Source organism: Protopterus annectens, chromosome 3.part0 (genome assembly GCF_019279795.1).
Source record: "Protopterus annectens isolate FY-2018-M chromosome 3.part0, PAN1.0, whole genome shotgun sequence".
NCBI classification, from domain to species: Eukaryota; Metazoa; Chordata; order Ceratodontiformes; family Protopteridae; genus Protopterus; species Protopterus annectens.
Genome location: NC_056731.1, coordinates 770,068,488 through 770,096,043, shown reverse-complemented (window position 1 = coordinate 770,096,043; position 27,556 = coordinate 770,068,488). Strand labels below are relative to the sequence as shown.

At 37.8% G+C, this 27,556-nt stretch overlaps 1 protein-coding gene across 4 annotated transcripts in view; it reads left to right on the top strand.

Annotated features, from left to right (window-relative positions):
• The window catches only part of LOC122796547 (collagen alpha-1(XV) chain-like), a 1,635,928-nt gene that overhangs the window by 1,027,547 nt on the left and 580,825 nt on the right, over window positions 1-27,556 (top strand). For all 4 annotated transcript variants that reach the window (XM_044065114.1, XM_044065113.1, XM_044065111.1 and 1 more), the window contains one exon: window positions 160-318. In XM_044065114.1, the coding sequence (XP_043921049.1) occupies window positions 160-318 (159 nt within the window). The remainder of the gene's footprint in view (window positions 1-159; window positions 319-27,556) is intronic.

The window sequence follows — 27,556 nt, the reverse complement described above, 5'->3', positions numbered from 1 at the left end:
ATGACAGTATTACATAAACTGGTTCTTGGTCTCTGAAACCTTGCAGTAATATTCCTGTCTTTTTCATGGAGAATTGCTACAGCACAGGTTTGTACCTCTTTGATATATGTAGCAGGGAATTTATGAAACTGCAGATTAACTTGATATTTTGTTTTTAAGGGTCAGCCTGGAGTGCCAGGGCCTCCAGGCCCACCAGGCCCACCTGGGGAGCCAGGACTACCAGGAAAATCAGAAATCAACATTACAGGACCTCCAGGAATCCCAGGCCCACCAGGTCAAAATGGGAAAGATGGTGAACCTGGTGAACCAGGACCTCCAGTAAGTGTTTTTTTTAATACATTGACTGAGTTTTGATGCCTTTCAAAGCCATAGTTAAACCATCATATAGTGTACCTTTAAAAGTATTTATCTAATAGAGCACCTTGTGGTTTGTACAAGAGACAAAACTACAAAGTTTTCTGTTTTGAGTTCAAGGCTTACCTACAGACTTTCACAATTTGTGCTGTAAAAGCAATTGTGTGCAAGTGTTTTTGTACAGCTGCCACACTATTCCAGAAAAGACATTACAAAAGGTAAAATTTACCAAAGGGAAGAGGAGTGAAAGTACATCATCTGAAATCAGTGTTTGCCTTCCTACCCACAACTCAGATGTTTTGTGCAGCTATTTGATTAGATATTAGAGATATTTAGATAAAACTACTGCAGTAGTGGACACTGTTTTTCTTCCAGATTAATAAACCTAAATGCCATTCAGAGAAGAGTTTTGGTCAAATCAGCATGGAATGTTTTTTTCTGTTCATAATGTACAGTACTTAATTATTTAGCTACATCTTTAACCAGGCTGTAGAAGAATCTCTGCCTGAACTATTTCTTTTTTCATTTCTGTAGGAATAAATCACAAAGCTTATACAAATTACAATATTGTATCATGTTTAAATTGAATTGTTCTGACAAAAAAAAGCTTTATTTATTATTTTTTTGTTTTTTGTTTTCCCCCTGCCTCACTGACTGTCAACTGCCACTCTTCCCATTGCCCCATATAGCCCATTTGTTACTCCAGGAGAAGGGGGAGGAGGAGGGAGATGAATACCAATAAGAAGAGCCATGAGTCCCATGACCCATTCCAGACCAGGGATGTTTTTAAGGCCCTACCCATCTGCATATGCCTTTAATCACTGCAGGGATTGACATGTAGCAATGGGGCACCAATGAAGACATCGATCACTTCTGTGGGTGACATAACCACTCAAGACTGTTCTTCTCTTCCCTCCAAAAAAGCCTGCACTTCGTCAGGATCACTGGTCTCCAGAAGGGATTCAATAGGTTCATAGGTGTTTATTGGGCTAACTACTGCAAAGGCCATTTTAAGCCTAGCCATGCATCTCAAGTCTCTGACAAGTTCTGCTACCTTTGAAAAGTGCAAACAGGGACTTGGGAGATATAACATTTATAGGCAGAGACCTGACCTAGAAGTTGAACCATTTACAGGCTATCTGTGTCCATTATAGATGCAGGTGTCAAACCAAGGATTAAATTCCTGTTCCCCATCCAGTTTTCCAAGTTACACTTGAACTGGGTTAGGGAGGAACTCTGCTTCAGATGGAGGGGGAGCCTGTTCCAGAGATGGAGTAGTCTCTGGGATACATACCTGTTTCTCCAGCAGGTCCTATTTATATCATAGGAAAGGTTTAAATGTTTAAAACAGGTGATTCCAGTGATGTTTGTTTTGTGGATATGCAGGAGGCACATCAAAGTGTGGTCTGACAAGCCATTTCTAAGCCAGGCATAGATCTCCTCTCAATAGCCTGTAGGAGACAGAATACAGGAATAGGGCTTTGAGGTGGCCTGCATAGGACATTTTGCTTATGCCCTGTATTCTTTTAGTCAGAAACCTCTGTTTACATTTCAATAGCTGGCTATGCCCTGGTTAGGTACAGACCAAAGTGGGCACTGTACTCAATGATAGGTCTGATAAATGCCAAAAACAGAGGACTAATGACTTCCTAGGTACTAGATGTCACACCTTTGTTTATAAGTTGCACAGCATTGAATGATTTCCTCACTACTGTAGACCTGTGATGGTCAAAGACTAGATTACTGTCTACATGCATCTACAGTGGGAATAAGCACCCAGATATGCACCCCATCTCCCACCCCCATGAAGAGAGGAGAGCTGAAAAATCCACATCTCTTATTCCTGAGAAGCTATTCACTTTCAGGTTGCCTAGGTATTAGGACATTATCCTTCTTTTTGAATGGAGCTGGCTGCTTTAGACGTTTTTAAGGAGGTTCAGGTTAGTTAGGACATTATCCTTCTTTTTGAATGGAGCTGGCTGCTTTAGAATTTTTTAAGGAGGTTCAGGTTAGTTAGGACATTATCCTTCTTTTTGAATGGAGCTGGCTGCTTTAGACTTTTTTAAGGAGGTTCAGGTTAGTTAGGACATTATCCTTCTTTTTGAATGGAGCTGGCTGCTTTAGACTTTTTTAAGGAGGTTCAGGTTAGTTAGGACATTATCCTTCTTTTTGAAAGGAGCTGGCTGCTTTAGAATTTTTTAAGAAGGTTCAGGTTTAGGCAGGTACTGGTGGTTTGGAGTCCTGAAAAAAGATGCGCATTCTTGCAATCATAACTCTTTAACACAGGAAACAGGTGAAGGTGGATGTCTGCTCTTCTGGTCAAAGTTACTCTTCCTCCATATGATTCAGTCCAACATATGTAATAGAAGGAGATGCTGCATGTACAATTATTCATTTCTTTTTTGATGCAAGAAATAATTAGTCATCAATACATTTGACCATTTCAACTGACTTCACAAAATGTTAAATACTCATTTTGGGAGCTTTTTTTGCATTTTATTTGGATTATTATTGTTAAATATCTTAGCTTCAAAAAGTGCAATGTTTGGACAGCAAACCCAAAGATCTGAGGTCTGCGATATCCTCAAAAAGAGATCTTAAAATATGGCTATAAAAGACAAATTTTACTGAAATACTTCTACTCACAGTGTCTTTTTGATTAGGAGAGGATTATCAGGTGTCCTCTTTTGTGCATTGTGCTATTTTTATAGAGTACTTAGTTGATTAGAATTAGAAATCTAAAAACTCCCCTGTATCAGAAAAATCTTGTGGCCTTGGTTCAGATAAACTACCCAGAAGGACAACCTTCCACCAGCCTCAGAAAAATAGAGTAATTTAAAAACATACTGATTAAGGACACTGTTGGCAGAAAACAAGAGGCTTATTGACGTGGAACCAGTAAGGCTCCACTCCCATGTCTTGTTTCTTCGGGTCTATATTATATCCTCGAATGCTTAAAAAAGCGAACGCTGATTGATTGAACTTATTTCCACGAAACTGCAAAATATCGAAGCAGCAGAAACTCAAATTTTTTCCTAGGGAAAGAATTTGGTTGTCCGTTTCTGTTGCTTCAGTATTTTCAGTGTTATGGTGGAAAGTTACCGGTCGGATTCAGGTAAGTGTGCGATTGTGTGGATGTGAGTGTTAGGGTAATTTAGATGAGTTAGGGTTAGGGCTCGGGTTAGGTGTGTGTGTGTGATTGAGTGGACATGAGGGTTAGGGCAGATTTAAGTGAGTTAGGGTTAGGGAGCGGGTGAGGTGAGTGTGTGATAGTGACGGACCTTAGGGTTAGGGTTTGGGTTAAGGTAAGTGGGTAGTTAGTGGTGTGTGCATAGTTTAGTGTAGGGTTAGGTATCAGATTTTAGGTGTATGTGTGTGGATTTCTGTTTGTTTGGTGTGCTTGTGTTGTGTGTATGTGTTTTGGATCAGCAATTTTTTTCCCTGGGAAAAAAAATCGCTGATCTGACAGTTCGAGATTGTAAGCTTTCGCTTAAATTAGGTCGATCAATCAGCATTCGCTTTTTTAAGCATTCGATGATATAATATAGACCCGTTTCTTCTGAGTCCTCATCTATCTTGACTCCTTTGGAGGTGGACATTGGGATTATTCTGCTGCTCCAAAAGTATTGAAGAAACCCATAGAGGTGCCTGGTTCCCAGATACTAGCATTAGATATCTGACCTCACAACATTTTAATCTCAGTACCTGAAATGTGTGAAATTTTAGAAAGTATTACCATACGAAGTGACAGTGGACAAGATCAGGGCCAGTTTGGCAAAGATGATTGCCCCCACTATACAAAAAAGAATTGGAGTACATCATCAAAGTATCACATGATTAAACCACATGATTTAAAAAAAACATACATATGAGCAATGTGTTTGTGTTTAGACTTCTTATCTTTAAGAACATATCAAAAATTAATATACTCATAAATACTTGGGAATGCAAAGTTTTTCAATAAAAATTAATCACTTATATTCAAGACCTTACAACAAATTATGGAGTCATGTTGATATATCAGCTTCTCTTTCCCTGACAGCTGAAAATGTTTCACCACAGTACTTTTAGTGAAACTCTGAGTAAATCTTAGTTTGCATAAGGGACAAACACCAAGCATCCCCATGTGAAGGAACATCCCCAAATTTAATATTCTTACTCAGCAGTCACACAGTAGTGGAGAAAAGGTAAGTCTCCACTATCAGCTAAAGTGCTTTTGGCAAAACTTTTTACCTGAAATGGCAGACACGTAAAGTAAAATCGATTTATTGACATGATCCCCTAATTATCCATGTCTGTTCTGTTATAATCAGCTGGCTGATGATGAATGACATAAAAAAATTCTCTTGTGCACTTTAGTATATTTCTATATGATACATTACAGAATATGCATTCATAAATACTGGCGAAAAGCTGTCTTATAGTTTGACCCACATATAAAGCCTTACACCGCAAAACACATTGCAACAAACAGATGTGTCGCTAGCCATTCTAGTGCCTGGTGCTGCCCCCACTCTGGTGCCCCTCCCATAAGTCTATTTGAAGAGCAAAAAAAAAGTCCTCTTCTCAGGCTTGAGGAACAAAAACAATCTTTCTTTTTTGTCCCCTTAAACTGTACAGAAGTTCACACGTAGCAATAAATTGCTTCTTTTTTGAAGTCTATGGGTGGGACTTATTGCAAAAAAATAAATAAATAAATACATTTTTTTTCCTTTTAAACTATAGCAACAAACAGCTGCTATAGTCGACACTAAAGAGTGTTAAAGCGTTTTGGTCCTGAAATACTCCAAAAAGAAATTCCTTTTAAACAGTAACAGCTGCTGCAGTTTATGCCAAACATGAAGCTCTAAAGAAGTGCTCCTGTTCTAACCACCAATTGTATTGAAGACGGATTGGCATCTGCCAATCATGCCGTCTAACACTTTGCACCTGGAATAGCTGTCCCCTTTGCCCCATCCTAGCTATGCAACTGGCAACATATAATATAAAATCTGATGAGCATATGAAAAACCACAGCATCATATTTCTTTCTTCTTACATGCACGGTCCAACGTTTTTTTAATTTAAAATAGCTAGATAGCTAGACAGGCAGACAGATAGAAAGTTAGATTGATACATAAAAAGGAATAGGAAGAACAGACAGATGTACCCCTTATGGTCTGGCATTATTTTCATTTAGACAGATGGGTAGATAGACAGAGAGCTAGACAGAGAGAGACAGATAGATAAATAGATACATGCACAAATACATACATACACAAATAATCACACATTCAGATGTGACTTTCACAAAGTCAAGTTTAAAACCAATCAGAAATCTGAATTAAAAATACCAAAGAACTTCTTTTTTAATATTATTTTTCATAGCTTAATAAGTTCTTAGGTGTATACTAGGCTAACAACTACTAGGGCCCTTATAAGCCTAGCCTTGCTGCACAAATGTGACCCACAAATCTGACTTATATAGAGGATGAGTTACTGATTGCCTCTGTCTATCAGGGACATAGGCACCAACACAGGGGTGAATTTACAATTACATATCCGTTCAACCTAATTGTGCTTAAATAGGGTTAGGGAGGAACTCTATTTCACGTGGATGGGGAGCTTGTTCCAGAGAATGGGAATTCTCTGAGAAACATATCTGTCTCTCCATCATGTCCTTTTTATGTCACAAGAGAAATTTAGGTCATTTGATCTAGTATTTACGATGCTGTTTGTTTTGCAGATGTGCAAAAGGTTCATCAAAATGGGGTCCAGGGATGTCTTGTAAACAAGGGAAAGATAACTCCCCAGTAGTCTGTATGATACCAAGTAAAGAGACAGGGCTTTGAGGCGATCAGTGTAGGACATTGTGTTTACTCCCTGTATTCTTTTAGTAAGGAACCTTTCTGGACATTCTATTTGCTGCATGTGTCTGGTCAGGTGCATACCAAAGGAGACATTATACACTATGACTGGTCTGATGAGTACCGAGCACAGTGGTACGATAACCTCTCCACATCTAGATGCCATGCCCTTACTTATAAGTTCAGCAACACAGAAGAATTCTCTTACTACCTTGGACACATATTGATAGAAGACTAGGTTACTATCTGCATGAGGTCCTAGATCCCTGACTAGTGGATTAACTTTCAGGGCTGTTTTATTGATGACAATGGCTGACTTCCCAAAAGGGATTATAATGCAGTTTTTGGCATTGTGTTTTAAGCTATGGCTTTGGCAGCAATCATTTTTCTGTGTTAGACTGTCTTAAAGAGTGTTATCTTGGGGGATTCAATGACTGCTCCCAGTTTGTGATAATCTGTGAACTTAGCCAGAGGTCTTTGACATTGGCTTTGACATCCAAGAAGTAGATGCCAAAGAGGAGTGGGCCTACCACAGAGCCCTGATGGACTCCAGTGGTGACTAGCCTCTTTGTGGAGGCAGCCTCACTGATCCTAACCTCTTGGGTCATATTTGAGAGCCAGCTACCTATCCAGCATGTTATAAAGGTGATTATGCCTACTTTCCTAAATTTGTTGGCAATGTACCTCCTGATTTTTGCCATCTCATTTTTCCTTTTGTAGTATATCCTATTTAATCTGGGATACCACCAAGGCAGCTTGTTTCTGGGACTAGTTCTGGACTTACTTCTGGTAGGTATAGCAGCCTCTATGTAGCTATTCACATGGTTGTACAGAGTTTCTGAGAGCAATTCAGAGTAGGCTGCTACATTCTTGGGGTTTGGAGAGGCATTGGATTTTGACAAACTATCACTTAATGAAAGGTAGTTTGCCTTGGAATAGTTACTAACTGTTATTGATTTTACTGGGGTTACAGAGTTGAGTTTAATTTCAAAGGAGACAGTTTTATGATTAGACCTTATCAGGGAAGATGAGACACTGGGGGAGTGCAGCATTCTCCTATATTTATGTGTATAAGGTCCAGTATGTTGGAGCCTCTGGTGGCCATTTCAATATTTGGTCGAGGGTATTGGTATTTACAAAGTCCAGGAATGTCTTTGCCTGTAGATTTGAGGCTGTGCAGGATACCCAGTCTGTAGACAGGTAATTAAAGTCTACCATGAGTAAGGTGTTAGATTGGATGCACAATGTCTCCAGTAGGTCCAAGCAGTAGCATAGCAAGGGTGGAGCAAATGGAGCATGTGCCATGGGTACAAGGGGTTAGAGGGCAAAATACTGAAGTGCTCTTCCTACCTTCTTCTTTCTGTACAGGCATGTCTGAATGTTGGTACAGAAAGCAACTTGTGTACTTCTTTTTTTTTCACTGTTCTAATGAGCTGTGGTGGGGAGGGGGCATATGAAGGAGAGAGTCTGTGTGCCTAGGAGGGTGCATATGTGTCAAACTGCCATGAGCAGTTTATAGGAGCTGCTTTTTTTTCACTGTTCTGTTTGAGCTGTTGGGCACTAGATCAAGGTCTGGCCCAGGGTGCTGGTTGAGCCTGCTATACCTCTGGGTCCACATATGCATGAAGGTTGACCTATAGCTGGCTAGGATATAGTATGTGATTTTGTCTATGGTGATCTGCATGTTGAGGAACTCAAGTATGTCATCCTGTGTCACTAACCTAGATGTATGCCTATTACTGATCTATATCGTGGCACCTCCACCTTTAGCCCTTGTCTGTGCAGCTAGTAGTCTAAATGTGTAGAAGGCATTGAAACCTTCCACTTTCGGGTACCCTCTGCTGCTCAGCTGTCTATCTTCTCGAGTATAAGGAGGGCTTGGAGGGACTGTATTTTTTTTGTTTGGGCTCCTGGTATTCAGCAGTAATTTGACTGACTTTGCTGTATCAATAGGTCTGTAAAAAGGCACTATGGTGGTGGATAAAGTTTTAGCCAGTATTCAAAAGCCTAGAGGGGATAGGTACAGATGATCCTTGGCAAAGCGACATGGTCTGTTAACTATGTCCTCCCAAGCTGACAAATATTGGATCCCATTAGAATGACGCCAGAAAGACAGACAATTGTTAAAAATCAATCATCTTTTGCTCATAATGTGTCATCATCCTAGTTGAAGGTGATAAGCTGCTGAATGCTATGCTCATACCAGCCGGAGTCATATAGTCTGAGAGCTCCATAATGTCTGTCTTCACATAGTCCAAGGAGGTATGTTTCAGGTCATTTACACCTGCATGGACTATGATGGAATCATACTGGTACCTTTGGGGTAATGACTTGAGTGCGTTTGTGATTTGGTGGATCCTGGCTCCATTTAAGCAGCTAACCAGTATCTACTCCTTGTTTAGCCTGTTTAGAGGAGCATCAGTATGTCTTACAATGGAGTGTCATATAACGAGACTCCTGGGAAGTGTGTTTGCTTCATTAGAAGCTTAGTGTTTGAGGTTCCATTGAGTGTGGCTGTACGGGTATTGTTAGATGTTGTTTTTTCTGAGTGCCTTTGGACTTGCTGAGCCAGTAGTGAGCATTTCACTATTAGGTCAAGGGTGCTTGCATTTAGAAAATCCAGGAATCTCTGTACCTGTAGATTTGAGGCTGTGTAGAATTCTCATTCTATAGAGGGGTAATTAAAGTATCCCATGAGTAATGTAGTAGGTTGGATGCAAAGTGTCTCCACTGGGAGACAACAGATGATCTAGGTGATCTTGCTATTTAAGAAGATTGTTTTTAAGTGCCTCAGAATACATTAGTCTATGTGTGTGGTGTGTGTTATGGGAGGTACTCTGATTATTAAGGACTGGTGTATGTCCTTCTATATCACTGTTGCAGTATTCTTCCTAGAAGGGATGTCCTGTCCAAGGCAGCCCAACTCTTGGGCAGTATGAAAAATCTTAAAAAAGATCTTCCATGCACCATACATCACAGTTATGCTCCCCACACAGAACGCAGCACATAAAAGGGATGCACAGATGCAACTACCTAGAAATGAATTGCCCCAGAAGAGAACAGTCACCATAGAACAAAGGAGTCCATGCACATCCAGATAGAAAAATGCAGAACAAACAAGAGGGAGTTGGAGGGAGGGAGTGAATACTGCAACACTGAGGAGAAGACCATCTAATCTTATGGTAAGATTTTACACAGCTCTCCTATATTCTTCTATATCACCATTGCAGTATTCTTCATAGAAGGGAGAGTAAAAAAGCTCAAAAAAAGAATGGGAGGTGAAAGACTGAAAAGAGCCCTCAACAAATCCACATAAAATGATTTCAGCATCACCTGCTGTGGCCCTAGAAACCATATCCAAATTATAATGCTTAGTAAAGGATTACACTGAACACCTAGTAGCAGCTTCAAGGATGGCATTGGTGTCCAACCCCTTGAAGAAGGCACTAGAGGAGAAACCAGCTTAACTGGAATGAGCTCTAACAGAAGCAGACAGAGATTTGTCATGAAAAAATAACAAAAGGAAGTGGCCTGAAATATCCAGAAGGATATGGTTGCTTAGAAACAGGCAAACCCAAAGACCTGGGTTGAAACAAAAAGCTGATCCAACTTACAAACAGTGCCAATTATATCCAAATAGTACCTGAGCCATCCTGTGTGAAGAGATCCAACTGGTCAATATAAAGTTCTTTGTGATGCATGGACTTTATTTGCTACATGTACTAACAGCTACAGATGAAAAAGTATAGGAGCATATAGTGTTTTACCAACTTTTATATCTGTAAGTGTCATTACCTCTTCCTTGTCTTTGATCACAACCAGGCTATAAGTATAGAAGTCCAGATTTTTTTTTTCTGATGTGGATTTTGATGCAAGGCCTGTACCACGTGTGTGTGTGTGTGTGTGTGTGTGTGTGTGTGTGTGTGTGTGTGTGTGTGTGTGTGTGTGTGTGTGTGTGTGTGTGTGTGTGTGTGTGTGTGTGTGTGTGTGTGTGTGCTTGCATGCGTGCGTGCATGCCTGTGTGTGTGTGTGTGTGTGTGTGTGAGTGTGTGTGTGTGTGTGTGTGTGTGTGTGTGTGTGTGTGTGTGTGTGTGTGTGTGTGTGTGTGTGTGTGTGTGTGTGTGTACAATTTAAAATCTACCATCCCCTTTTCTGTAAATTTGTGAAAAGTTTTGAACAGAACAATGTATGGTGCTATTTTAATTTCATTTAACTGATGACTGATTTAGATTGCTAGCAACAATGCTTTTCTGTATTATGTTTGGAGTATAAGGAAAACCCCCGCAGGTAAGTCAATGAATGTAGAAAATGCCATCATGATTTTATTATTTAACAGTGCTAGTAGTAGCATAACGTAATACCCATTCTTGTGATTTGCTGTCATGTCACTAATTTGCATATAGTTTATAAATGTGAATTACCATGCCATGTTTGTAAATGTTAATATCCTTTGACTTTCTTAACATTTCACAGGTATTGGCTGAGGAATTTAGTGGCTCTGGAGAGGTACTGAGCTGGTTCAAATGGATGAACTTCATTTTTAAATATTCAGATCCTACTGAAGTAGGCTGAAAAAAGGCAACATTTTTCCTCCAAACAGTGCTGTCATGCTTCATATTTCTTGGCCTAATTTACCATGTATCCAAAATCAAAGCCTACCCGGGCTTATCCGCTTTGCCACCAGCTGTCTCTGACAAAGTTAAGAAGTATAACAGGATGGCATAGTTGACATTTTCCAGGAGGCGATGAATTTGGAGTACATAAATATCTAATGTAAACTAGGCCTGTGTAATGCAAAGCAATATAGCTGCAATTTTTTAAGCCAATAAGGTTTGAACACTCCATGATACCATATAAATAGGGTGTCATGTAAGTATCATATGTCTGTAAAACAACGTTCATTAGTAAATTTTACTTGTGTAGTAAAAATCCAAAGCAAAATCATTAACTTTCCCATGTAACCTGCAAAAGCAGGTGAAAAATAGTACCTTAGGTATTTATTTTGTCATGTGAAAGCAATGTTCACAACATATTTTGAGTGTATTACACTCTGTAGAATAAACTTACACTCTAATTAAGCCACTGATAAGCCAACAGTGTGCAATTATTTGTTTTCCCTATTTCTGTATTAATACATCTTAAAGAGAAACCTTCTTGGCATTTTTTATATTGAAGTCATTATTTTATTTGACTTGTTTATATACTTACTGTTTGATAGGAATTTCTACACTACAGTCATTGATTTTATAAGCCACGTGGCAGATCAGATTTCAGAGGTTACCAAGAAGAAATCATTCAGAACGTACCAGATGCACGTCTTTGGCATGCCAGTAATGCAATAGAAATTTGTCTAGTCCTGAATATGAGTGGCATAATTTGGAAGCTGTTCAAACAAAAGAACACTTAATCTAGGCATTTCCCTAGCATGGCATCCTGGGAAAAAATAAAACAGCATTTTGTTCATTCATGGTCTTCTGTTATAAATTTCATTTTCACATGGTTTAGTTTGAGCAATCAGTGAAAATATGTAATCATGGTTCCAGATCCAGTTTTAAAAACAGTCCCTCTCTTTTTATTTGTTTGTGCATTTAATTTGTAATCTGGGTAGGTGGGCTGGATAAATTGACCCTTTTCAGCCATTATCCAGGTCAGAGAGCAACAACAAATATAACAGTATAACAGTAAATAAAGTTATGGTATTAAAGTACAGGGTTTCAGTGTTTTCAGTAATAAGAGGTTTAGAATTTATAGTAGATAATGGAGGAACAGAGTACCAATTAAGTAAATATAATTTTTTTAATGCTTACATACAAGTGTGTTTGCCTTAACATCATAGGGTTTTATACCAGTAAAGTTATCGAGTAAATAGGTTAAGGCGATGAATGTAATAATGATTAGATGAAAAGGTACAACTTAGGTTGCAAGTTGAATTTGTCTGAAGGTAGATTGACTGTATTGTGAATAGCATTGTTTTAGAAGTAATGCCATAGGCAATGGCCACAGCTGGTTTATAAAGTTAGATGATTGTTTGCTACAGGTGGTCAAGTATGGGAGTTCTGAAAATATTTACAGAATAATGAGGATTTCAAGTGTTAAGCTAGCTGCTTTCACTGAGAAGCATTTACTCTGTACTCCTACCTATTGTGGTGTAGTGACTGAGTAACAGAACACACCATTGACTACGTAAGGAGGAGTGTCAGAGGGTCTGAAGCAGACAGAGAGTCTGGAACAGACAGGCAAAACTTTTCCAGAGCAACATCTCTAAAGCTGTACAAGAGACGTTGCCCCTTGAGGAAACAGATTTCCTTCCTTCTAGGTCTAGATGAGATTACCTGGAATCTCCACAAAGATTTCTGTTAAGAAAGGAGGCAGAAATGAGAAGAGGCAGAGAGAGAACCAGAGACATAGACCAAGACTTGGAGTTCTAAAGTAGAAGAGAAGTACCTCATATGTGTAAAATTTCAAAAGTGAAAATGTTTTCATTGTGAGTGGGTAGTGCAAGCACACTGAAAATCTACTGCAATTTGTTGGAGAGCAGAGGTACAGAGAAAGAAAACATGTCACTTTAAATGACCTTGTGGGCTAATTGCTGAATAACATACTTTTTATCAACAGTTCTTTTATCCTTTGACTAAGACTTAAGTACACATTTCATTTTTATTCCTTTATAAATCTGTTTTCCAAACTGAATTTTATGTTGGCTGAAGAAAGCAGTTTGTTTCAAGATAACAAAATGCTATTTTTTTGTGGTGATGCAACTTGAAGCCCAAGTCTGTTGCTTAAAAACTGGATTGTTGAGGTAGTTGCTTTTGAAATACTACACTGTTCTGAGGCACCCTCTATGGTCTTTTATGCCTTATCCTACCCTTCCTATTGTGTTTCTTTTCGTACTGTTTTGTATTTTTGCTGCTTTGGTGTTGGTGTTTATCCATGAGTTATTTTTCTATTTTTAAAGACAATTGTTGCTCTTTGCTTTCAGTGCCATCTGAGCCTTGTGATTTTCATTCTTTTGTACTTCATTTCCTGTGTGTGTCTGTGTGTGTGTGTGTGTGTGTGTGTGTGCGCGCGCGCAAGTGTCTGTGTCTATCTGTATGTGCCTGTATGTCTGTGCCTGTGCATTTATGTGCTTGTAGTTTGCATAAAAATCTGAATCTGTCAATTGCTCTTTTGCTTTATGCTGCTCACTCATTTTTCACATTTTACTTAGTTCTCATTTAAATGGCATTTTCTTTAGTCATTGATCTTAAATTTTGCTTGCTTTTCTAGTGTTGTGTGTCCAAATTATGTGAAGTTCAACTTGCAAACATTCCAAATAAGGAACACCATCCTTAAAAATTGAAATACATTTTTAAAATCAAGATCAACATTTTTTGAATAATGTATCTGTAAATCATTGCTATATGGTATAATTTTTTAACAGTTGGTGAAGAGATTTTTTTTACCATAAAGCATCTTATTTGAGGAATAATATTTCCCTCAAAACAAGGAGATCTCCCTCACTCACTGATATAAATTTGCTCTGTAAAACCTGATTAGGTAGTCAGGTCTCTGATCCCACTTTCCCTACATGCAACCTCCTCAATCAACTCTTCTGAAGTTTTGAGACTGCCAATACCCAACACTCTGAAACACTGAAACTATTTCAAAGAGAAGAATAAAAGTGATGGAAAACTGTAGTACTTCCTTCTGATCAAGGTGTATGCTGTGTTCATTGATTCCACAAAAAAATATATATATATCAAGATACTTATTCCACTACTTGACTAGATTTGTAATGACTGTGGTGGGTAACAACTTTCAACCACTGGAAAAGGTAATCTGAAAATGTATGAGAGCTTCTGACATTTTTTCTGAAGACTTAAACTTTCTGACAGACAAAACTATTCCTTAAAAGCCCCCTGAATTATTTTTGGTAATATTGCAAGTCATATTGTAACATCTATTGGAGTGGGTATACGGCAACTCCTCCAGCACCAACAACCTCTTCCAAGCTTCTCAGAGATTCTGCCACAAGTCTGTAAAAAATAACACAACAAAAATACTCTACAAGTTGCCCTTTAAATAAGCTGAATTTTAAATATTTAAATGAGCAGTTAGTTCTAGTCATGTTTTAAAAGGCAGTACCACAACGGTGAAAGTTCATCCTTAAAGTGCATACACCTTTAAGCTAATAAATAAACCATTAGCCACAAGCATTTTAATTGAATAATAAAACTCTTTAATTGAAATAAAAGTTTAGCCATATTCTTATCAAATAACTATACAAGTAGCACAGTACTTGTGGAAGGAATCAAAAGTAAAACATTCAGAAAATTTTAATTAACATCTAAAGATAAAGATATAATTTGCCTTTACAGTTTCTGGTTTTGCCGTCCAAAACAGAGTTCTCAAAGTTCTTGCCGGCAGTGTAATACAGACTGAACTCTGTAATTATCTTCCAGGAGGCAAAGCAGCAATTCATATAAACCTTTGAAGTAACTGTCACTGTTATTTTAAGTCACCAAAAATAATTTTTGCTTCTTCATTTGGAATTTTACATGTCTTTCATACCAAAGTTACATACTTCGGGGGGGGGGGGGGGGGTTAAATAAGCTACTATGTGAATGAGGCATAATCATTTTTGACCTAGCCAGAATCTTCAAACAGAAAACTTTGTAACTGTCCACACATTTGTAGAGCACGTTATGCTTTCATTTTAAACTGTAATACATTTGGACATTGGCAAATGTGGTTATCTATCATTTTACATATTTTCATTCAAATATTTCATTATATTCAAAAGAATGTACAGTGCAACTTCTGAGTTTAAGTTCTCTTCACATTCCATACCAGCTCACATATCACATACTCATTGTCAAGGTGTACTATTTCTAAGTAACATGTCCATTCTCTCTCTCTCTCTCTCTCTCTCTCAGACATTTTGTGCCCTAATATGTATAGCACAGATACTTGTACTTGTACACAGAATAGGATTGCAGAAAGTGGAATCTACCTAGTTTTTCCTACCCAGTTTTGCTGTGGATTTACTTTGACACATAATTCATTAGAAAGCTTTCCTGCAACATAGCTAATGTAGTACAGATCAGTATCCCCTCACCGTTTTTCACATTCAGTAATTCAGAGCTCTGCATGTAGAAGTGAATGAAAAGCAGAAGCCTTAGAATTAAATGCAGTATGATGGGGAATTGCTGCTTTTGCGATCTCAGATTACACTAATATGTTCAATTTGCAGCACTGTTTTTAAGAATCGGTCACAGCACTTGCTTTCTAATGCACTTCTTTGGGACCCCCACCCAATAACATCATTACTAACTTTTGTTTCTCATTAGAAAATATGTTACATCTCACTGCAGGCTTAACTTTCCAAAAGGGGGCTGGGGGTTAATATTATGAAGACAAAATTGGAACCATTGTATTAACCAACAAGCCTTTTTCATTGCTGCTTGTGTATAGTTGCATGCCAGACATAACGAAACACACTCCACTCTCCTTTGCACTTGCCAGGAAGAATTTAGAACCAGAAGCACATACTCAGGAAAGAGAACAGAGAACTTCTTGCTGTGAGGCGGCAACACTAACACTGCACCACTGCGCCACCCATATGCAGTCTGTTAATTGATTATTTCCAGATAACCATGTTCCCTTTGTGTTCAAATTTCCTTAGACAGAGTTTCTGTTCTTGGGTGCTTTTGCGCCTGCTTTCTGTCACTTTGATTATATTTTGCATCACTTCCTTTTACCTCAATGATTTCCATATGACATTTAACAGTGAGTCTATGAAACAAGGAACAGGCCACTTAAATCATTAATTTATTTTCTTCCTCCATCTTAATTTGCACTGCAGCCAAGTATTTCCCTTATGCCCATATGAAAATTATGGAAATAAGCTAAGTTTGGCTTTACATTCATTCTTCACATTGCAAGTGTTCACTTGTAAATACATGTATATGAATAACAATGCAATTTCTGTTCCAAAATAATTTGGCTCTCCTTGAGAACTTCGTCAGTATGAAATTTTTATTACAATGAGAATGCAAGAATACTGAAACCTGATTAACTACTTCCCATAAGATGGAATAATAACTCAGAAAACACAAGTTAATAAAATTGTGTCTGTGTGCGTGTGTTTGGGTGTTTGTGTTTCTGTGTGTCTGTCTATGTGTGTGTGTGTGTGTGTGTGTGTGTGTGTGTGTGTGTGTGTGTGTGTGTCTGTCTGTGTATGTATGTCTGTTTCTGTGTGTGTGTATCTGTATGTTTGTGTGTGTGTGTGTGTGTGTGTGTGTGTGTGTGTGTGTGTGTGTGTGTGTGTGTGTGTGTGTGTGTGTGTGTCTGTGCGTGTGTGTGTGTTTCTGTGTGGGTGTCTGTCTGTCAGAGATGTGTGTTTATGTTTTTGTATGTGTGTCTGTCCTTCTGCTTCACGTACAGCAGTCCAGCTGTGGCATTCCTCAGTCCAACATGCACTTACCTGCAGTGCTGCTATAGTAGCCTGATGAGTAGGATAGTCTAGTGTACTTAGTGTTGTATTGGTCACTATTTGTTAGTTACAATAATGTCCTGAATAGATGACATGTCATCACTGACCTAACCTAATTGCTTCTGCAGTGTCCTGTATTGAGTTTCTCTTTGTTACTGATTTTAATGTAGTGCATTGCTCTGTCTGCATTTCATAACTGATTATTTCAGACTCAAAGGAGATGACCATTCCTTATTTGTTTTGTGTTGTTACCCACTTCAAAAACAGATGCATGTTAAACACTGCTAGTAATCCAAACTCCCGCAGCTCAAATATATACGCAAACACACACACACACACACACACACACACACATATAAGTAAGTTGCATAGGTTAGCAAAGAAAGGGCCATTGTCATTTTTATAAAAATGAGGATGTCTAAGTAACTTTAGTGAGGATAGAAAAAAGAAGTGTGGGAAGACAGGGCAAGAAGAAAGAAAAGTGCATCAAACTGAATCAATGTCGTAAGAAAAAGGGGGAATCTAGGAAACACATTAGTGCAATACATGCAAGGTAAGAGCAGAAGTAGTAAAACTACAGCAGAATAAAGGGATGAGGGTGGGTAGAAACAAAAGAAGATAGGCATGAAACAGCTAGAAAAATGCAGTGGAGAGTAATAATTATGAAACAAAAACTAATTTATTATGTGCTGTCAGCAGTTTGTTTTGATGTCTGAAGGCAGAAAGATGTGCCTTTTCATGTCACCCCATAGTTTCACAGCCATTTTTTTTTATTTCTGCTTGAAACAATTGTTATAGGATAATTTTCTCAAACTGACATGGAGACAGAAAGTATGCTTTCTGGTTTATATTCTGATCCCAGATAGCACATGTATGATGTTAGTCAACTGAAAATGTCCATGAAAACTCTAGCCTCTGAAACATTGCCAGGAGTGATATGAGAATCTGGTCAATAGTACTGTCCCTGCCAAAACTACTAAAAGAGATATAATACTGGAGAGATCTGTAAATGATATTAACTGTGATTAAATATTTAATATGACAATGACAATAATTACGCACACAGGCTATGCAGCTCTTGGGAATATGAACTATAATGAATACAGAACAGCATGTAAACAGATATGACTCTGAGATAATGAAACATGCGGAAACAGTAAAGTGCAATTTGCACTTGCATCTGTAATACTGCATAATTTCAGTTATGAAAATTTTGTAATCAAGCCTATATTTTAGTAAAAATGACTATACTCCTTTTCAAGAACTAAAAAGTAATCTTTAAAGTCAGTCCAGGGAGGTATAATGAAGCAAACTGCTGAACCCATGGCTTTTTGTCTTATAAAACCGAGTAGTTAAAAATCACTGTCCATTTCTAGTACAACGTCAGTAGTACAACTCCATCCCAGTGCCTGGGGATAGAAGCTATGACCCTGTGATATTTTAGCATCAGTAAAATCAGACATCCTTCTAAGTAACTGACTTCTAAGCAACTTTTGCTAGAATTTCCCATGATGAGCACTGAAAAGTGGCAAAATAGGGCCAGAATAGGTAGTCTGAGCAAGTTAGGGTCAAGATACTATAACAAGGCATGATATGAAACTGTGCCACGATTGCCATAAATGACCTGTGATTGGTCATCCCGCATGCATGATGCATACTTAATTGACCTGTGATTGGTCATCTCACATATATGACGCAAACTTCTGTAGCACACATCTGTGGTTTGGATCAGCTTCTGAAAAAAAAATTTGGAAGAGAAGTAAACTATTCATACCCCCAAAAGACATAATCTTATTTTACCATCCTCACTCATGTACCAACAGGACTCGTACTCATAGAAACACAAAAAGAAATAACTACAAAAACAATCTGTCACTTCTGCAATACAGATGCACACACAAAGCAATTAAGAAATTCCAAATGATACAACACCATTTCCCATTTCATTGTGAAACTTAATTCACTGTAAAATGAGGCATTTTGCTCCATTTCTATGAAAACAAATATTTACAAAGCAGTTTGCCTATTATTAGTCACACTGTTATAGCACTGCAAGAACATGCCACACAAAAACCTGATGCAAAACAGCAGTGTGCTTCTGCTCTATAAGTGGGATTAGTCAGTATTTAAATGAAATATTAAATCATGTTCCCTTATACCTTTTCCATGTTTAATTTTACCAAGCCTGTTGGGTTTCTAATACCATGATGGAAATGGACCCTCATTCCTAAGTCATTATATGACTGAAGTTCATGAAAATAGCATTTTGATATTAGACAAGAGTGGTCTTCTCAGTATAACTCTCAACTGCTTAGCACATAATATCTAGATAAAGCCTAAAATAATGGAGGGACAAAGGCCCAAAAATAGGGACATATTTTAAATATTGCTCTTATAAACTTAAAAAGTTGCTAGAATAACAGGACTTGTGTTAGTGCGCATTTTCTGAAAGATTTGAAGTCTGAAACTCAAATGTATTTAATTATTTAATGACTTCAATCCTCACTGATTTGCCAGAAAACCACAAATTTTATGAGGAGCAGACAAAAAAATATGAGGCAACAATCTGGACATTCTGTGAAAATCTGGACAGTTGAGAACTATGATTCTCGGCACCCACAAAGTGCCTAAAATTGCCTCCTCCTTCTGTAATTCATGTACTGGTAGCATATCTAAGTATGACTATAAATTCTTTTTTATTAGACCCATTGCATCTAATACTGTTGGTACTGTTTGGGTATCTTTCTCCCATATTGCTCTTATTTCTGGCTGCAAATTCCGATATTTTATGACATCTTTCTCTGACACTGTAATCACTTGGTATAACAATTTCAGTAATCAATGACACTTTTTTATGAACTGCTGTATCTCGTTTTCTCGCACCTACTTTTTGAACTCTTTGTAATGGGTGATCCCATGTGATATACACTTTCTCATTCTCTATAGTCCTTTGTGGTTCATGCTGCTAATGTTTCTCATCTACTGCTATAGTGTAGTGTTTGCACAACCCCCAGTGCAACAGTCTTACCATAGTGTTATACGTTTTAGTATATAGGCCCTCTTCCATGAGTGTGTCACACCCAACAACAAGATGTCTGACTTTTTACATTTTTTTTTTTTTTTTTTACAGAACCTGATTTTATCCGTTTCTCCCATCTTTTCAATTTATTTTGGAAACTAACATGTACAGAATCTGCTATCATGGACTGGCATTAATAACCTTTCATCTTTTGGTTTCGTTTCAGCTCTCCTTAACTATTCCTGCATCAAATGTTGATCAACATTTGGTTGTTTCAGGAGATCTCTGTACTTGCCACTATATTTCTGGATTTTCCAAATTTCTTTCCTTCTCATTTGACCTTTCTTCTCATATTCTTTATTTTCCTTTTTGGCACATTCACTTGCTACCTGATTTTTTGTCTGCATCTGGTATGATTTCCATTCCTACTTGACAGTGAAATGGTTCTGCTAAAAAAAGCAAAAATTTCATCTTGTGCTTCTGTTCTCATGTTTTAAAACTCTTGCTGTGTAGAACAAGGATATATAATCCTGATATAGACTGACTTTTATATGTCATTTCATATGCATGAAACATTTTTCTTGTTTTCTTGTCCAGTCAATCCAAATAATTTTTGGGACCAGTTGATCACTCCAAAACTGTAAGTTAGAAAAGGAAGCAAACCGAATTTATTCCTAGATGTCAAGGCAGTTTTCAATATCAGTTTTAGTCTCCTGAAGTATTCTTTACTAAGCTTTATTCACATTTGTTTAGGTTTTATTGTTGATCCTTCATCTATTCCAAAATATGTACACACTCCCACCTGCTCAAGTTCAATTGCATGACATTTCTGTCCAAGGTTGATAATTTCTTACTGCTGCAGCGTTCCTGTTTTAAATGTTGCTTTTGCAACTTAGCAAAAACAAATGTCATTCTTATATCATCTGATAAAGATTTAACCACGTGCAGTTGTGCTTTCAACTCCTGATCTGATGAACTGTACAGCAGATAAGAAATATTAAAAGAAGGTAGTTTTCTGACCCAGGGGGTTTCTAGTTAGGAGCTTTTTCTTAATTTTGTCTCAATCTTTCTGACTATTACTTCATCCCATTTCATGTCCCCTACATTCAACCTCCTTACTGTTTATTTTCATTTTTCTGTCAATTAAATATCTTTGTTACATTCAACAGGGTCTTCATAAATACTTCTCCAAAATGTGCCTATTTTCTTCTTTTTCTTTTTCTTTTTTGTGTGCTTTTTGTATTCCATTTGCTTTGTTTTCCAGTTCTGTATAAAATCATTTTAGGTCATCACTGAATTGCTTATGCTGTGCTTTTCCTTTATATTTATCTGCAAACCTACTAGTTTTTCTGCCTGTGCTGATATTTTTTTTAGTTTATTATTGGCACTGGTATATGATAAATCTTGGTCTGTTTATATACTGTGTGCTGCTTTTACCACATCTATCTAAGTATTTTTTGATGATCTTTCCATGTTCTCCGTTCTTCTAACAGTGATACTTCAGGCCTTAATCCCTTTATAGTGCTCTCTTTTCAATGTTTCCATGGTGACGTTTTGATTGTTTCATTCCTTTCCTTTGTTTATGTTTTTTTCTGGTTGCACATTATCCATTATTAGTTTAGCTACACAGTAATGTATTCTATTTACTTTTGTTATATCACTTGACTTTATCTTAATAGTCCTGATTACTGTGTTCATCTGTTTTACCAATATTGTCACATTTTGGGTCTTATTTACTTTCTGTAATCTACTTCTTTCATTTATTGTAATACGTCTATTCATCTCTATTAAAGCAAGCAAATTTTCCCTTAAATCATGTTCTTTCAGGTTGAGAGTGTCTTCTTTGCTCTCTTTCGTGTGATTAATCTACAGAAAGTTCCAGAAACTCTTCCTGTGACATATCCTTTTCAGGTCACCATGCTTCATCTGCTGCTGCTTCCTATGGGAACCCTTTGGCACATCACCCTCTAACCTTACCTGTATCAGAGTGTGTTACCTGTGTGTGCGCTACATTCCTGTTCTAAATTTAGTGTTTGCTTTTTTTTTGTATTTGCTGACTTATAGTTATTGTATGTTTTCATTACCTGAAGCTGTAATTTTACCAGATTCAACAAAAGGTATGCTATTGTGCTCAGCGTCACTTCCCTTTTGATAAATTGTACACTAACTGATAAATTATTACTTCTTCTGCATAATGCATAAACTCAGTTTCTAAACAAAGAACCTCTGAACTTTTTGTAGCAGCTCCATGGCTGAACTTGCACCTCACGTAGCAGTATTAACATTTTGTTAGTACATGATCAACTATTTAGCCTGCCTTTCCTACATTCTGTTCTTTTTCTTTACATGAAATCAGCACTTAGAAGAACAGCAGTACAAAACAAGGTATTTGCAAAAAATGTTGTAGTACTTCAGAAAATTATTAGTACTTAGTATTTAGTGATGCTTTGCCTTAAAAAAATCACTACTACCTACTGTGCGTATCTTATATTACATTTTTTTCTTATTCATGACTTGTATTTTGTAAATACTAAAGATATGATTCTTGTGAAGGATGGTGACTATATATAAGTATCCATGTTTTTTCCAATTCTGCAGTTGCATGATTTGATACTATTTTTACTTTTAACAGTTTGCTTGGTTTGAAATAGGCTAACTACAGTTGTACATGAAGCATGACTCTACAAATGTTTGGATAAAATCTGCCTTTTGTATTATGAAATGAAAAAGCAAATGCTTCTACTAATTGCTTTTTACTATTGCTGGCAAGTGGTTACAATGCAGGCTGTAGACAGAACATTATTAATTGTGGTTTTTAAATGTGAAAATCCAAACTTTATTTGTATTAAGTTTTATTCAATTGTACTGTGTTTTCAAATATGTTATGTTTCCATTGCAGCAGAACAATGCCCTGTAAAATTGATTTTACTGTATAAGTTCTCTTGCTTGTCTCCAAGAATGTTTGTATCACAGAGATATGGTATGTGACTGTAGTCTGTATTCGTTTGTACAATGTTCTGGTTGAGCCTCTGGCCAGTAGTTACGATGCAGACTTTAGACAGAACATTATTAACTGTGGCTTTTAAATATGAAAATCCAGATGTTATTTGTATTATATTTTCTTGCATTGTACTGCGTTTTCAAATATAAGTTATGTTTCTATTCTAGGAGAACAATGCCCTGTAAAATGCATTTTACTGTATAGGTTCTATTGCTTGTCTCTAAGTATGTTTGCATCACAGATATATGATATGTGACTGCAGTCTGCATTGGTTTGTATAATGTCCTGGATGAGTTGGGGTTAAATCAAAACAAATTAATTTATAAATATATTTCTATAATTAGTTAATTTAGTTACCACAAGAAGTGGACTTGCCATATAAGTGTAACAAATATGGCTGACATGCAGAACATGCAGATGTTCGATAGATGGTACTATAGTTGTTACTATAAGTTTGATTCCAAACATATGCAGCTTTGACCACAAGACCCCCCCCCCCCACAAATAAAGCTACTGACTCCCTCTAAAGCCCTTAGTTAGCACTTATCTCAGCCATGACTGGGTACCAGAATGGGGGAGTTTATACGTAAGGCAGCAGTGAAGGTCTCACCAGACTAACAGTGAAACAACTCCAGTACAGGTAAGGATTTAGAGGAAGCATCTTACATAAAGCGAAACTTCTTTAAAATTCATTCAACTATCTTGGAAAAAATTATGGAAGGGGCTGTAAGGGAGTTTGGTTGTTAACAAACAAAAAAAATAAATAAATGTAAAAGGAAATACTGGACAACAAACTTTCAGCAACTGGATTTTATGTACTAAAAGAATGTAGAATCAGTCTGGAAAATGACAAGTGTTCTGATATGAAAGATACTTTAGCTATGTTGACTCACTTCTTTAGCTATTCAGCCAGAGCTTAGCTACTGATTTTGTCCCTGAAGAATGGCACACAGCTGCTGTGATGCCAGTTCACAAGGGTGAGTACGGTTCTGTCTCCAGAAACTACAGACCAAGTAGCCTGATAAGTCTCATCTGATAAGACATGGACTGCACCATAACGGGTCTAATTAATCATGATATCAAGCTCTTATAAGAGTTAACCCCCAGCAGTTCATCTTTAAGGGTTGACCCCGCTATAATGAATCTAATTTCTTTGAGAGGTTAACACAAGCCATGGACAGTGTTCATCCTGCCATTCAGCATACTTTGAACTGTTTAAACCATTTGATACCATACTGCATGCTAACATAGTAAGCAAGCTAAATGAGCTAGTAATTGATCCCAACATAGTTAGAAAGCTAGCCAACTGGCTGAGGGACAGAACACACATAGTGAGAGTGAGGATATGTCCTCAGTGAGTAAGAAGGTGAGCGTTTGTGTTCCTCAGGACTGCAGGCTGGGGTCAGGGTTATTTGGAATACACGTTGAAGCTCTCCAGACTATAAACAGGAATCACTGGTTAACCCCGTTTTCAGACAACTATACACATTGTGTCATCCTTGAGTCCCATTCTCATACACAAAAGCTGCAACTTGAACATTGTCATGTTTGGTAAACAATCCCTCTATCCAACACAAAAGGAAAGTGCTGTGAGAGACTGGAACATGAGTAGATAATTCTCTTGCCTTTGGCTGTCATTTTGCAACAGTGGTTAGAAGCCCTTTTACCTCACACTGATGATTGCAAAAGGTATTTCATCTAGATCCAAAGAAGTGCTTATCCCTCTGTATTCCATATTGATCAGACGTATCATCGACCAGAATGTCCCCTTTAGGGTGTATCTTACCAGGAATATCAGGCATAATAAGAAATAAAACAGAAGCTTTCACAACAACAAAATATTTAATAAATAAATAATACATGATTTCATGTCCAAAGATGCTTTTTCAAGTATTTCAATCAACCTACAAAGAACAATTTAAACATTATATCAAAGCACATGATCAGTGATTTAAGACCTTTGACTGCAAGACTGTTTTTAAAGGGAAAAATTATTTTAAACCTGGTGAACATAAGGCATTCAGTCTGGTTATCCACTCATATGTGTAACACTCTGTTCTGTTATTAAAATGTCCTCTCCTTATACCATTAAATGTCAACTGTAATACGCAAAACTTGAAGGTATGCATTTCACCCATCTCCATAACATATTTCGCATTTTCATAGCTGTGACCTGTGAAGAGCAGTGCTACGTGGATATGCAAATCCTAGACTTTCAGCATGAATACCTACCTGCAAAGGAGTTGTCATAAAACAACTCCCTATAGCAAAACCATAACATGCTTAATGCATAAGCAATAGCTGGATAGTTACTATGCTGTTAAAGAGCTTTACACTTATGCATATGAGTATGATTCATAGACATGAATCTATAATGAGCTTATTTGCATGCTATGTGTGCAAATAGCCCTGAACGTATGCCAGTAAGCAGCAGTTTCCCTGGGAATACAGAGATGCAAGGGAAGATTGGTCGGTGCTTGTGCATGGGTCTATATTAGATATTCGAACGTTTAAAAGTTCGAATCACTAAAGAACGAACTTTAGTGATCGAACTTTTAAAAGTTTGAATATATGTAAAAATTTAAAAAAAAGAAAGAAAAAAAAAGGAAAACTAAAGGGTGTTTGCAGGGGAAAAGCCCCCCTGCACCCCCCACACCCCCCGCTAATTAAATATACCAACTCCAGGATCACGTTACAGTGTAGGAAATGGGAAATTTTCCACTTCCGCACTGTAGCACACTGAAGTGCAATCTCGGAGATGGTATATTTAAGTAGCGGGGGTGGGGGGGGCAGTCCCCCATGTGGGGGGTGCAGGGGGGCATGCCCCCTGCTTAAACCCTTTACTTTTTCTAAATATTGTTTTTATAGTTATTCGAACTTTTAAAAGTTCGATCACTAAAGTTCATTCTTTAGTGATTCAAACTTTTAAACGTTTGAATATCTAATATAGACCCCTTGTGCATACCTAGACATTTTACTGAAAGGGGTCATGGGATGAATGTTTCATTTTGGTGCTTGTACATACTAGGACATATTACTGAAGGGGGTCTCTTGGGGAGATGTTTCATTTTGGTGCTTGTACATACCTGGAAATTTTACAACGGGGTAACTTGGGTGAGCATTTCATTTTGGTGATTGTGCATTCACATACATTTTACTGAAGGGGTCACTTGAGTGAATGCTTCATTTTGGTGCCTGTGTACACTAGGACATTTTACTGAAAGGGTCACTTGGGTGAATGCTTCATTCTGGTGCCTGTGTATACTAGGACATTTTACTGAAAGGGTCACTTGGGTGAATGCTTCATTTTGGTGCTTGTACATAATAGTAAATGTTATCGAAGGGGTTGCTTGTGGAAATGTTTCATTTTGATGTTTGTGCATACTAGGACATGTTACTGAAGGGACTGATTGGGTGAGTGTTTCATTTGGTTCTAGTGCTTACTAGGAAATGTTACTGAAGGGGTCACTTGTGGAAATGTTTCATTTTGTGCTTATGCATACCAGGGCATGTTTCTGAAGGGGTTACTTTGGAAAATAATTAATTTGTGTATCAGTGAAATGCTTGTGCATGCACAGTCAGATGGTGAAGTAATTGCTGGGAAAAATAATTTATTGTATCATTTTAGTGCTTGTACATACTTAAAACAAACTAATGAAGGAGATGCTGGGGTAAATAACTAATTTTTGAGTCAGAAAAGTGCTTGTGCATACTTGGGCAAACTACTGAAGGGATGGCTGGGAGCAAGTTTTTGGATACAACACCAAAAGTAAAGGCAAAGTATCACTTTTAACAACTGATGTGCATACCTCAGGGATTTCGGACTATGACTTGGTTCAGGGCTGTGGAGAGCACCCCTGCCTTTCCAAGCTATACCTCATTCCACACATTCTGACTCCAAAATGAGGTTGGAAAGACTAAGGGTGGTGGAGTCTCTATCTTCATTAAGGACAAGCACACCTCCAGACTGGTTTGCCAGCATGATGCACTGCAATTACTCCAGGTGCAACTGACAGTTGGCAAGACATCCATCCAAGTTAAAGCCAGCTATAGATCCCCCCTCCATGACTCAGGGCACCCATTTCTCTTACCTGGATCTACTTGACTCCATTAAGGTACCCCCTAATACCTTGATCCTCAGTGACTTCAGCTATCCCTCAATAGACTGAGTGAACTATTCCTGCAATAATGCACTCACTGAACAATTCCTTGACTTCGTCATTTCTAATGCACTAGGCCAGCTTGTCTCATCTCCCACAAGGGAAAATAACATTCTGGACTTGGTTCTCACCAACATGAGTGACCACTGCACCACTCCCATAGTATGTTCTTCCCTGGTGAGATCAGACCATTGGACTGTCTCATTCGAAGCTTCTATCCCACCTCCCAAATGTAATCAATCTAAAAAACTTCTCAAAAGCTGATTACAACCTCCTAAGGGAGGGTATCTGTAGCTTCAAACCATCAACCCCTCAGAGGATGCAGACAACTATGCCGAACAGTACGCCAGTGCAATATACAAGCACCTGTACAATTGCATGGACTCAGCCATACCCAATAGAACTAAAACCTGCTCCTCAAGGAAACACAAACCTGTTTGGTGGACATCCTCTATCAACAGGCTTTACAACAAAAGGAAGAAACTGTTGTCCAAGGGTAAAGAGGAACATATTCCAAATTGGAAAAACTCCCTACTTAGCCTCAACAAGCAAATTAGATCACAAGTGAAAGCTCCCAAAGCCAATTATGAATCAAAACTAGCCTCTGAAACAAAGGGGCACCACAAAGCCTTCTTCAGTTATGTCAAGAACCTCCGTGGCAAAGCCCAGGTTTGTTCCGAATTAATACTTAACAGTATAACT